Here is a 14,214-nt window from a genome sequence, read left to right on the forward strand (position 1 = left end):
TGGAAGGTGGGTTAGAAGCAGATCACATAACACCTCTGGTACAAGACTGAGTCTTCTGTCTCTTTGGTGAACAATGAAATACTTTCTTCGAACTGGGGAAGGCTCCAGGACGGACATAGTGTGATGAAAAGTGGGTGGGTTTGGGGTTAGAGGACTCCATGCTTGTCAGTCACACCATCTTGATGAGCCTCAGTTTCCTCACACATAAACTAAGGACTACAATTTTTTTTTCTCAGTGCTTGTGATCAAACCCAGAGCCTTGGGCATGCTGGGTATACCCTTTCGGTTATGCTATACCCTCAGAACTCTGGGTTTACTGCCTCCTAGGGATGCCATGAGAATGAAATGTGCACGGGCTTGGGAAAATACCGGAGCAGCACTCATCAATTCGCAGTCAGAAGTGTGGTTCAGGGTAACACAGTAGAAATATAGGACGAGTTTGATTACAGAAAAAAAAAAAAATGGAGAAATGAGATGAATAGTAGGTGATGCGGTGATTCATTAAAGCCCTGAAGGATGGTAATGAAATGAAGGGAGGAAACATAAGGAATGCATCCAAAACACAGAACTGAGGAGGAAAGGCAGTTTGGCGTGGCTCTCTGACCATGAGTGTGAGGAGCTGGGGGAATGATAGCACCTTTAATGATTTAGGGAGTCAAAGAAATGAAGAGTGAGAAGTTGTCTGCATTAGGAAATGGGTAGGTTTAGTACTCACATCTGAAGCTCCTTTCACTTGAGTTGCTTCTGCTACACAGAAAGCTCTTTCTCTGCAGCTGAAAGGACTTGTATCCCACATTATAGGTTTCAAGAAATGGTATGATTTATCCCCATCCCATCCAACTGCTATCTGTGGTATAGAAGCATCCTTTCTAACCACCTAATATAAAACAATAAATTTTAGTGCTAATTAATCAACTCAATTAAAATTTTGAGACAGGATCTCATATAGCCCAGGCTGGTTTTAGATTTTCTATATAGCCAAGGATAACCTGTACCTCTGATTCTCCTGTCTTGACCTCCCCGAGCACTGGGATTACAGCTGTGCCACCATTCCTGGTTTACACAGTGAGGCTCAAAGCCAGGGCCTTGTGCATACTGTTCAAGCCCTCTGCTAATTTAACTTCTTTCCCAGCCTCCATCCGCAGCAACTTAAAAGAGCCACTCTTTTATCATGTTCCTGCAAAAAAAATCAGCTGACCCATACAAGGGCTGGCACTGAAGTCTCTGAGCTGTCTTTCCTCCACCTTCTGGAAACATCTGCAAGCATCTGCAACATGAGTCATATCTGAAAGAACTCAGATCCTCTTCTTCCCTCTCATGGTCTCCAGGAAGGTGCATCAAGGTGCCAGCCTTGCTCAGACCTGTTCAGATGTTGTCTTTAGTCATCTCCTCCTTGGTCTTAAAAACTGTACTTTCTTCTGGTGAAACAGATACAAGCAGATTCCAAGGCCTTCAATTAAGAGTAAACAGATGGCAAACAATGGAAAAAAAAACATTTCAAAGCACTACGGTGTTATAGTGGAATGCAGGCCAGTGCATGCTTAGAAAACTCACGTCAGAGAGAGTCTGGGCTGGGGTAGGGTAGGCGTATAGAGAAAAACTATTTCTTTGAAGGTGAGGAAGGCTTCCAAAGGTATCACTAACACTTGGTCCAGGCTTTGTAAGATAGGCAGGAGGTAATCAGACAGCCAGAGAGTTGAGCAGTACAAAAGCAGATCCAAAGGAAGAAAGAATCAGACAGTGAGGTCTTCTGCAGAGCTGGAGTCTAAGGATGCATAGAAGACTGTCAAGGGTAAGGCCAAGAAATAAGCAGAAACCAGGGGTTATGACATGCTGCTCTTAGTCCCAGCATGTGGGAGGTAGAGGCAGGTGGAGCTCTTTAGGATCAGCCTGGTCTACAAAGAGAGTTCCAGGATAGCCAGAACCACACAGAGAAACGTGTTCTTGGAAAATGAAACAAAAGAAGAAGAATAACAAAGAAGGAGGAGGGTAGAGGAGAAGGAGGAAGAAGAATAAGAAAAGAAAAAGGGGGCTGGAGAGATGGCTCAGTGGTTGAGACTACTGATTGCTCTTCCAGAGGACCCGGGTTCAGTTTCTAGCATCCACATGGCAGCTCACACCTGTCTATAACTCCAGTTCCAGGGGATGGGACACTTTCACAAAGATATACATTCAGGCAAAACACCAATGCACATGAAATAAAAGAAATGCATTATTTAAAATAATAATAATGAGAAGAAGAATAAAAAGGTGGCAGAGACTAACTAAATCATGGAGGACCTTGAGTGTTATGCCAAAAGCTTGTGGTTTATCCTAAAACAATGGGGGGACCTTGGCCAATTTTAGTCACAAAAACTGTGTCTTGTCTCGTGAACAATCAAGTACTCGAGAAAGGCTTTGATAAATCCATTCCTTCTGAAGCATAATCGACTGGCATAAAATGAAAGTCCTTGTAGGTAAGGAAACCCAGCTTTAGGGGGAGCTGGCAATGTGAAACAGAGATAGGCATGGTATTTGCCAGAGGAATGAACATCACTGTCCTCAGGACTAACCTTTGCTTTAGGGAAAGAATTAGCTCATTTCTTAGAGAATAAAAGTGGTTGGTAGATACCCTGGTTTGTTCTCACTATTCAGGCTGCTCGTTAGAATGCCAACCCCAGTGCACAGCTGGCACTGGTTTGGAGAAATTGCACCCTCTTGAGGAACAAGGATGTGTGGTTTTGATAGGGCAGCGAGAAACCACTTCCAGAACTTTGGCTGGTTTCCTTTCCCCTGAGGCCCGGCCAGCTTGGGGGTGGAGTGTGCTGATTGTTTATCTGTTTCTGAGTCTGGCCACCCCTGAGAACAAAGTGGCCTGGCTGTAGGAGGTGGCAAACAGCTGGGAACTTCGGATCACAGCTGGAGGTGGCAGATATAAGGGCTGGCAACCGTAGACACAACAGTTGGAGGCGGCAAACACAACAGCTGGAGGCAACAAAAAAGCTAACTGGTAGCCAAAATCTCTAGAGCCCTTGACTCTGGGCTCTCAAAGCGCAGTCTTCTCTGTCTCTGAAGCTCCTCAGCACAGGGTACCAGTTTTGGACCAGGAAAAAGAAGACCTGGGTTTGGCTTTTCATTTACCCCTAATTTGCTTGAAGTGATTTTTTTTTTTTTTTGAGCCTTAGTTTCTAACGATGCCTTTCCCATCTACCTCATGATGTGGAGGTCAAATTACTTATTTTATAAAGTAATAATCATAGGTTATTGTTTTGAGAATAAGATAGGTTGTTGAGAGCCTCCATTCTCCCTGATATGCAGAACCTCCTCTTAACACAAACCTTGGTCTTGGATGAGAGACCAAGACATTCCGGTCTTGCCGGAATGTCATCAGGGACAGAGGTTTGGGGGGGGGGGGAGAAATCCTGATGCTCCCCACAGGTTTGGCTGGAAGCCTAATCTTTCTATATCCACACAGCGCTTTCATCTCCTCTGAGAGGAGACGAATCTTCTGAAAGGACTGTACAGCTTCTCCATGAACATCCAGGAACAGCATGTTCTCCACCTTTCTAGGGGCTCAATCCTGATTACGCAGTGTTCTGTTTTAATGTAACTCTGGAGTCTTTCTCCCTATAGTTTGAACTGTCCTGTTTGTTCTTGGAGCTCAGAAGACTAATCTGAACCTTTTTTATTCATATGCCAGCCCCTCAAACCAAGTATTTTGCACACATCCGTTCTTTCTTTCAGAACATCTCTTCTCTTGACAAAATCCATCCATTTCGTTTCACCATTTCCCACGTAATCTAGTATGGATTTTTTTTTTTCATATTTCGATTGCTGCTTGAGATGGAATACTGAAGATGTGGAATGAACAGAGCAGAGTGGAATCATTTACCTCCTTATTCTAGAGACTTCATTAAACCAAACTAGCTTAAGATTGTATTGCTTTTTGGCAGCCAAAATATACAAATAGCTCATACTGTATTTTTTTCTAAAATGTTTAGATATCTTTTCCTCCATGATAATGTGACTAAATTACATCTTCATAATCTTAAACCCTCCCAGATACTTTTTGGACCCAAGCACATAATCCAACATTTATCTTTTTTTTTTTTTTTTTTTAATTTGGCTCACTCATCTATTCTTTTTAGATCCCAAGTCTGCCCAGTCCTTGCAAACTGTCCCAGGTTTGTGTTATCCACATAATTGATGGCCACAGTGTTCTCTAGTTTTGAATGAAATTAGTGTTAAGATCATTGAATAGGGCAAGATCAAGGATAAATCTCTCTCTACATCAATAGAAAATGAATTTTAGCTACTTGGATCTACTCCCCAGCACCACTGAATTTTTATGACCCTGTAATTACCTTTTTAGTCATTTTTCTCTATCTTATCCCCAAAGATATAATGATAGATTCTTGTCAAAAACTTGCTAAAGTTTTTTGATAATAGTTCTACATTATCTGTATTTTGATTTGTCAATTTAGTTACTTCATCATAGAAGGAAATTAACTTATTTTGACATAACTCATTCTTAGCAAACCCATAATGAGTTTTACCAACAACTTTTTTTCTTGTTCTGTCTAGTTATACATAATCTTCGTATTTTGTTTGAGAATCTTTCCCGGGATAAGTACCCATTTGTCTATAGCTTATGAAGTATTTTTCATTTTTATTTTTGAAAATTAAAATTATATTATCTCATCTCTAACTGTGCAGTTCTTTTGTTCTCTAACAGTCCTCAAAAATTTCATGTATTAGGTTTCACATCATTAAGAATTTGAGGATCACACACACACACACACACACACACACGTATTGTGATATTGAACACACTTTTGAGTATTGAACAGGGCTTTATTTACATTCCAAAACTGGAATTTTTCAGAGCTACAGAGCTTCCTCTTTTGCTTCAAAGGAACCAAGGCCGTTGGGCAGTGAAGAGCACCGGGGCCTGGCTGAGTAGCAGCCAGATAAACGTTTCAAGTGCTCACCAGGCTGGTACATCCATAGGCAGGCTGGCTGCCTCTGAATGTTCTCAAGGACCCACATCCATTGGTGATCTTCCATTCAGTGCCTGTGTGGACAGGGGTTTATGGGCAGACTCATATAATGTAGACTCCTCCAGAGGCAAAGCAATGGGGGAAATGAGGGAGTGTGATAGAACAATGATGAAATGTAATAGTTCAGACGTATGGAGTGGGGATGCAACATGATGCTCTGATATCCAGAGAGCCCCCAATCCCAGAAATCATCTTAATCCTTCTCCAGAGTGTCAGATGTCGGACTCATAGTCTAAGGTATTATAATTTTCTCTACTGGAAAAGTACAAAGTTACTTTTGGGGCAGGGATGCCAGACACCTTGTATTACATGAATTGTCTCCTGTTTCAATGCCTTGTCCCACTTTCTACTATCAGGATGGACAGCAATCTTGAATTTGAGCCTGTGCAGACATAGCTACTAAGATGGAGTCCACCCTCACTTCAGTCAAGACAGTTTTGCTGCCTACAATCTAGACTTGCTGCCAACCCGTGGGGAGATGTCTTGGTGCTGGCAGGATGCTGCAACCTGTTGCTTTCTTTCTGCTTCCTGCTTTTGCTCAAACCTTGTCTGTGCTCTCTCTAACATCAGCCTAGACCCTGACCCAGATGTCACGTCTCCTAAGTAGTGTAAAAAAATGATGATGATAATGGCAGCAACTGAAGAAGACTGGACACTTTGAAGGAAAAATGGATTCCTTCTGCTCTTTTCTCACCAATGAGCATTAACCTGGGGCTAGGAGGGAGCCTGGTGAAGTTAAAGGACTGCCCTAAGATTTCAGTGGAATATGCTTTTTTGCCTTGATAGTCGTCAGAAAGGAGAAGTTTTATTTCAAATTAGTTATCTCCACAGGAGTGGTGTGTGTGCGTGCGGGCGCATGCACGTGTGTGTTCAGTGGGGATCAGCAGTTCTTGTCCCTCTCATGCCTACTCTCAGGGACCTGTGCACTTCTCACTCTTTCTTCTCTGCCCCACCTCTTCCTCAAATCACAAACGTTATCACACTGTATCGCAAGTATTTGTCCCATTCACATGTGTCTTCCTCACTAAGCTTCGAGTTCTTAGCCTGAATGATGTCATTTCCATCTTTTACTTATCAGCACCTCATGCTGTGGCTGGCATTTAACAAGGGCTCTACAAATATTTGCTAGGGTAAATGGCATCAAAAGGAAAGTGAGGGGCTGGCAAGATGACTCTCACTCAGCAGGTAAGGCATTTGCCACCAAACAAATTGAACCACCGGAGTTCAATTCCCAGAACCCACATGGTGGGATAAAACAAAATCTTGCAAATTGCCCTTTGCTGTGACACTTAAGTACAACCCCCACACATAAATATAAGAATTGTTTTTTTAAAAGGTATCTTAGTTAGCTTCTCTTCTTACTGGGGAGTATCTCGGAGTTGGCTGGACTTTGGCAATAACCTCCTTTGTGCTGTCTTACTCCCTGCAGATGACATCCGTTGCTAAGGTCTATTACAGTCAGACGACTCAGACAGAAAGCCGGCCCCTCGTGGCCCCAGGCATCCGTCGGAGGAGGGTCCTGACAAAAGACGGCCGTAGCAATGTGAGAATGGAGCACATTGCTGACAAGCGTTTCCTCTACCTCAAGGACCTCTGGACGACCTTCATCGACATGCAATGGCGCTACAAGCTTCTGCTCTTTTCTGCAACCTTTGCAGGCACCTGGTTCCTCTTTGGTGTGGTGTGGTATCTGGTAGCTGTGGCCCATGGGGACCTGTTGGAGCTGGGACCCCCTGCCAACCACACTCCTTGTGTAGTGCAGGTGCACACACTCACGGGAGCCTTCCTCTTCTCCCTCGAATCCCAGACCACCATTGGCTATGGCTTTCGCTATATCAGTGAGGAGTGCCCTCTGGCCATTGTGCTTCTTATTGCGCAGCTTGTGCTCACCACCATTCTGGAAATCTTCATCACCGGTACCTTCCTGGCAAAGATTGCACGGCCCAAGAAGAGGGCTGAGACTATCCGGTTCAGCCAGCATGCAGTTGTAGCCTCCCACAATGGGAAGCCTTGCCTTATGATCCGGGTTGCCAATATGCGCAAAAGTCTCCTCATTGGATGCCAGGTGACAGGCAAACTGCTTCAGACCCACCAGACGAAGGAGGGCGAGAATATTCGGCTCAACCAGGTCAATGTGGCTTTCCAAGTGGACACAGCCTCTGACAGCCCCTTTCTCATTCTGCCCCTCACCTTCTACCACGTGGTAGATGAGACAAGCCCCTTGAAAGATCTCCCCCTCCGCAGTGGGGAGGGGGACTTTGAGCTGGTGCTGATCCTAAGTGGGACAGTCGAGTCCACCAGCGCCACCTGTCAGGTGCGCACTTCCTACCTACCGGAGGAGATCCTCTGGGGCTATGAATTCACACCTGCCATTTCACTGTCAGCCAGCGGCAAATACGTAGCTGACTTCAGCCTTTTTGACCAGGTTGTGAAAGTGGCTCCCCCTGGTGGTCTCCGTGACAGCACTGTGCGCTATGGAGACCCAGAAAAGCTCAAGTTGGAGGAGTCATTAAGAGAGCAAGCGGAAAAGGAAGGCAGTGCCCTTAGTGTGCGCATCAGCAACGTCTGAGGTCCTATTCTCTCCTCCCCAGCCCTCTGGCCTTTTCCTCTTCTAGTGCCCTGGGAAAAGGATACTATCTGGGTCTGCTGGAGAGCCCTGGAAGCACCCATTCCCCACTTTCCCTTAATGCTGTGGCCTGTGAGTAGCCCAGGCCAGCTGCATCCTGTGTTTTCCCTCTCACTGTCCCCTTGCACCTTCCTCTACTACTCCACCAATGTACACGACTCTTAAGCCAGGACGGGGGAAGGTGAGGGAAGATTAAGCTGAAGTGGCTTGAAAGGCCTCAGCCATGCTTGGAAATTCACATTAGGACCATGTGACTGGATGGGTAGACTCCCCCCCAGCCACCTACTACTAGAAAGCCTGATGACCTGTGACTGGAGCTCCTTCCATTGGTGTCCATCTAGTAAGTTCCGTAAAGCAGAACTCTCTCAGAGAGCCACTCTGTGGTCTATGCCCTCAGAAACACAGGATCTGAAATCAGTTTTCTCTGGGCTCTCTACCAAATCCTGAAGAAGGCAGGGTTTGTCGTGGTGTTTGAATTTCAGCTGCTGACTCCTGACGTAACCTAGACTCTTGGTCACCACCTTATTTTCTGTTCTCAAGTGGATCTTCTCAGGATGCCCAGTTCTCTCTCAGCCTCTGTTCCCACAAAGCTGGGGCTGACCTGAGACACACGAACAGCCACTACCCTTCCTGCATCCATTCTGGATTCTGAGAAATTCAATTTTGGAACTATTGTCTACTACTCTGAACTTGTCCTTCTGGCAGTCCTGTCCTAGAAAGATTTGTTTTCCTGTTTCCTGTAAATGGGAAGACCTTAGCCAATGTGCCCCCCCCCCCCCATTATTGGAAACAGGGCCTCACTATGTAGCTCTGGGCGTCCTGGAACTCACCATGTAGACTAGGCTGGCCTGGAACCCACAGAGATCCACCTGCCTCTGCCTCCCATGTACAGGGATTAAAGATGTGAGCCCCTAATGCTCTCTTGAATAAGTTCAGTACCCAGCCCTCATGAAAATATCTAAAAGAACTCCAGATTACAGTGTACCTGGTTCCTCTGCTTCCTTTCCTACCAATCTCAGAACCCTGTTCCCTTAATCCAACCTTGTGAAGAAAGAAAAACACAAGTCATTTCCTTTCTTAACATCGATCTATTAAAACTAGTCACAGGACACAGATTCCCCAGGAAAGTTGCACCGACTTCTCAGATTTCCCGATTGCTGTACAGAGCCTCTGGAAGTCTGCGATGTTTTGTTAAGGTCTGGGCTGAAGCAGAACTCTGGCTGCCAGCCACTATTTTGTTTCATCTCCTGGTGCCCTTCTGAAAAGAGCCAACTATTTTGTGAGGCAATGCTGGGAGGAACTTACATTCTAATCCCAGCCATTCTGACACTTGGCATAAAATGATGAAAGTCAGTGTCGTCTCCACTCTCTTTTGCCTATGGGTCAGTTTCAGGCAAATTAAAAGACAACTTAAGGTCAGCCCCAATCCATTCCTAGCTGTTTGGTGAGGGCTGTGGCAGGGCTCAGGGAAGGACATTATACGCACTGTTCTGTTCTAAAGAGCAATTACACGTGAGTTCTGTCCACTTAGGTACACAGGAAATCCTACAAGATAGGTTAGCAGGAATTCTGGCAGGAATGATTGATGTAAGGTGGACTTGACAAATGATGACCAGCTGCACATTCATACAGGATGTATGCACATATCTCTGCGCAAATCCTTGCAGAGAAACCCAGAAGATCTTGAGGCTGACCCTATCTCAGCTGTGCCCAGTCCTCTTCTATTGGTCTTCTTCCCTTGAATTCAATTAACTAGCTTGAAAATGAAGATCCTCCAGTCTCTCCTTACTCACCATTATCCTCAAACTCACATCAAAACAAGAACCAGAAGAACCTGAATGTCTGAAACAAAGAACAAAAGGCAAGAGCTGGCTTCTGTGCTTTCAAACATATTCAACACTGCACTTACTTGATGGCATTGAGTGTGCAGGGACCAAGTGTACTGCTGTGTGTGCATCTTCTTGTCCACTGGCAATTTATCCTCTGTGTGCCTTCTTCTGCACATCGCTGCTTCCTTCCTGAAGGAATGACTCGCTTCCCAGTCCCTTTCCTAAGGCCCAACTCTCCTCAGATTTTTGGATAACAACATGAGAAGAGAACAATTTCTGCCTTAGCCCCTTTTGAACTTCCTCCTCAATCCTAGGCTTTGCTCCAAGTTGCACTTTAAAATCATTCTGTCCTGTTCATTCAGAATGATACCTTTTCCAACAATGGAACAACTCCCATCCCCAGCCTTAAGTGGTTCTTTAGATCACAGCCCAACTCCCGACCTGGATTCCTTTTTCAGGATATAGAAGAAGCTTTACTAGCAGCCAGGACTGATGAGAAACAGGTTCCCTGTCTGTATCAGCTATAGACTTGGAATGTCAAGAGGATAACAGGTGCAGATTTTAAGTGGGGTGCGAGAGATCAGGTGGGCAAAACAACCAATGGGGAAGGATAAGGATATCCAGAGTGGGAAAATGAGAAAGATGAGACTAAGGGACCTAGTGAAATGAAACCCAGAGTCTTACTTGTGACTGACACACAAAAGGTGGGTGGAAATTTGGGATAGCATATAAATGTTTATCTAAGGAAAAAAAAACAGAGATAATATATAGCTATATATGTATATAGGTGTACATATATCTAAATATACGGAATGTACAGAAAGGAAGTATTCAGACTTTAACAAAGGAAAAAATATCTTGCCTTGGTTTTGGGGAGCAGGATAACTGGATTTTCTGTGTTATAGTTATATGAGCGGTGAGAGTAGCTGATGGTTTTAAGTTTGATTGATAGAAAAGGGAAGTCTAGACCCTGCCCTTTTCATAAATAAAGGAACATCCATCAGGGTTTGATGAACTGTGCTGATAGGACAAGAGAGGAGCTAGAAGGAAATGGGGTAAGGAAATGCCCCACCCATGCAGATCTAGGAAAATCTAACACTTATACTATGTGCTACCTATCTCTGGCAACAACCCACCCTTGAACAACTTCTAAAACGAACAAGCAATCAAGAAAACACAAACAAAAGCATCCTTCTATTTTACTTTCTTGAAATACACTCTGCATTTTCATTTTTTCCACCAAGATGGGAACTGTCACTCTAAGCCCGTAACTGAAAACTGAGAAACTGAAATTTTAGTATTTGGGAAGCATTAAGTGGAAACCTTAATGCCAGAATGCAAATGCCAGGACTGATGAGCGGTTGCGCTCAAGAAACTCTCAAGACAGAGACCTAAGCTTATATACAGAAATCTTAAAAGAGGGTGCTTCATATATCAAAGTCTCAGTCTTGGCATGAAGGCAGATTGAATGCATTGGCTTCCAGGCTCTTCTATGAAAATGCAGAATGTGGCTTTCATCTTCCCCAGAGGATGATGAAGTTCTGTGAGAGGCTTCTGAAAACCCCAAACTACTTTCACTTGATTCCTGCTGCTCCCTACTGCTCCTCCCACTTCCTGAAACCCACATCAGCTAGTATCCCAGGGGTTTCCCTGAGGTCAGCAGAGAAAGAAAAGCAGTCATAACGTGGCTATTAGCCAGGTACATTGCACCTTCTCCAAGGCTTGGTTCCACAAAACTTCACCCCTGCTGGCTAATGTAGTTTCTTTGCAAAATAACACAATTACCTATGCTGTACAGTTAGCTGGGCTTCCAGGCCCAGTGTTGGCCAATGTTACTGAAGCAGAAGTATCTAGGGATGATTTTTCTACACATTGCATTAAAGACTAAACCAGGTCAAATGTATTTAGAAAAAAAGACATGTGAGGTATTTTTGGTTTATTTTTGTCTGCTCAGAACAAACTACTAAATAAACTGGATGAATCTCTTGTTCTCACTGTATGTTCTTTTAGTAATCAAAGCCTATCTTGTTATCAAGGTTTGAACTCACAGTCTGAGTTTTTGGAGAGGAGCACTCAGTTAGGCTCTGCTTTCCTGCTGACTTTCCCTTACACTCAAACATTTCACTAATGGTTTCACCCAATCCTTCACCAATCTTTTTCTTGCTCTCTCCCCTATTAAGATCCCTTAACAAATCAATTTCAAATTCAGTTTTTAAATTTTTGAAAAGCTGATTATTTTTTCTTTCCTTTCTTTTTTTTTTCTTGGAGACAGGGTTTCTCTGTGTGGCCCTGGCTGTCCTGGAACTCACTAAGATCCGCCTGCCTCCCTAATGCCGGCATTAAAGGTGTCTGTCACTGCCCAGCTGCAAATACACTTCTTAAAGGGCAAGATTTAATAAATACTAAGACTCAGGAATCTGCAAACTGGCTCAGCTAATTCCAGGAGTAAAACAGCTCTGGATCTGGGACACTGTTCCTTTTGGAGAGTGATTTTTTTTTTTTTAGTTCATTTTTCCTTTCACACTTTAGGAAATACTTTTTTTTGATGGTTTTCTTCAAATCTTCTCAAGGCTCTGGAAGCCCATTTTAATCATCAGGCAGTTTTAAACCCAATCTCAAAGTAATGGGCTTCTTATCTATTCTTACCTAGCATTAGTCTGAGAAAGTCGTGGTCAGTATCTAACCCCAAATACTCTGGCAAGAAATAACAGGTTACAGTCACTGACTTTTGGTACTTAACGTGCAAAGGTAAGAGGGAAAATTTGGGTCTCTCACCCTTAATAAATTGTTATTTAGGAAACACTACAAGTGAGTCATAAGATATATTAAATGTACAAGATGTATGAAATAACCAGATCACAAATCTGTAGTTCTTACACTCAGAAATAAGTGGTATAGGGGGCTGAAGAGATGGCTCAGTGGTTAAGAGTGCTTCTGCTGGCTATTCTTCCAGAGGTCCTGAGTTCAATTCCCAGCAACCACATGGTGGCGCATAACCATCTATAATGTGATCTGATACCCTCTTCTGGCATGCAGACAGAATACTGTATACATGCATAATAAATAAGTAAATTTTAAAAAAGAAATAAGTGGTATATATAAAAAAAACTATAACGAAATGTGAAGCAGTTAGCATATACTAATACAAAACGTTTCACAGGATCAGGCCCTAAGGCAGGGAGTGGCATTTGTTTAAGAACTCTATTTTTTGCAGCTTCAGGAAGAGGCTGCTTCATTTGATTAGTTGTTTCCTTATCTTCCTGAATTCAGTGTCTCTCCTACTTACTAAGTCAGCTATAGAGAGATAATAAGCTAAGGCTTTTCTGCCAAAAAAAAAACAAACAAAAAGCCTAAAGCAACCTACCCAGACAAAGCCTTAATATTCAGACATCTCTCTCATATTCTCTACCGAGACTAAGCTTCACTTGTCTATAATTCACAAAGGAAAATAACAAACCAGAGACATAAAGAAAACAATGAAAGAATATCAGAAAGACTTGAAGAAGAGAGGAGAAAAAGAAATAGAGGGAAATTGGAATTCTAAATGAGCATTTTATTTGCAAGTTTAGGACAGAATGATTAAGATATCCTGGGCTGGATAGACCTACTTTCAATTTCAGTCCTGCTACTACCTATGTGACTTATTTACTCTCCATAAACTCTGATTGTCTCAAAAGGCAGGGATATCTACTTTATATTAAAAAAAAATAGTATGTCTGACAATCGTTAGGAAGTCCTTAACAAACAACTATTAAGAACTACAACGGTTATTTGAATGGTAAAGTGTTATCACGGTATATAGGGCCAATGTGTGATGAGAAATGACTAGAAGTAGTGATTAATCTACACCATGTAATTACGTCTAGGCATATTAAAGGATAGAAATATCGGAATATGACTGTAAGGTTAAGAGGGCTCATTCAAAGGATGAATGCGAAGTGTGGGGTGAGAGACACATGTCTAGACTGAGTGGAGCCACCTCTATACTTACCTAGGCGCAGCTAAATTTGTAAGATCAAGCCAGACAGTTTGTGTCGGTTACCATGTGCCTGAGACTGTAACAGATTACAAGACGTACAAAGAAATAGACACTTCCTACTCTCGAGAACCCTACAATTTAGTTGAAACTGAAAACATTAAAAAATAAAGTATAAAGTTCCTACGAGCAGATTTTTCAGTACCGTAAGAAACAAGAAAAAAAGAATGAAAGATTCGGAGTCCTTGGCAAGAAATTAATGGTGTCCAGGCGGAACGGGGTGGGTGAAGGCCAGATTCTGACCCCCGTGAACGATGCTTGAAAAGAACGGAGCTGACAGCACTCCAGGGATGACAACCTACACGTATTCAGGTACGAGGAACCTTCCCATCAGGGAGAAAGAAAACATGAGAACTCTTTTAGGCTTATTTTCTCTCCCTCTATATTTCCCACTCTCAGTCCTCCAAGCCAGTTGTGCGGGATGCAGCAGCAGGTCGCAGCTCCCTCGGCGTCACGAGTCCTCCTCAGCTGACCCCGGCCGGGAACGCCGAAGAACTGGTTACTAAAAGAGAAGGTTTACCCAGCTCCACTACGCCTCAGCCACTCCGGGCTTTCCGGACAGCGGAAGTGTCTCCACGAGGGGCCGGAAATCCCGCCTCTCTCGGAGACCCTGGCTAGACAGCCAATCCCGAGGAGAGTAACAGTACCGCGGAGAAAGCTGAGACGCCGCGCGAGGCCGGAAGT

General features: G+C 43.6%; 1 protein-coding gene across 1 annotated transcript in view; it reads left to right on the plus strand.

Annotated features, from left to right (window-relative positions):
• Positions 1–10,067, plus strand: part of Kcnj10 (potassium inwardly rectifying channel subfamily J member 10) — a 32,757-nt gene extending 22,690 nt beyond the window's left edge. Inside the window, exon 2 of the mRNA XM_055613283.1 lies at positions 6,469–10,067. Coding sequence (XP_055469258.1) covers positions 6,469–7,608 — 1,140 coding nt within the window. The 3' untranslated portion in view covers positions 7,609–10,067. The remainder of the gene's footprint in view (positions 1–6,468) is intronic.
• The last annotated feature ends 4,147 nt before the right edge of the window (positions 10,068–14,214 follow it).

Source organism: Psammomys obesus, unplaced genomic scaffold (genome assembly GCF_907164565.1).
Source record: "Psammomys obesus unplaced genomic scaffold, mPsaObe1.curated_primary_1811, whole genome shotgun sequence".
Classification (NCBI taxonomy): Eukaryota; Metazoa; Chordata; class Mammalia; order Rodentia; family Muridae; genus Psammomys; species Psammomys obesus.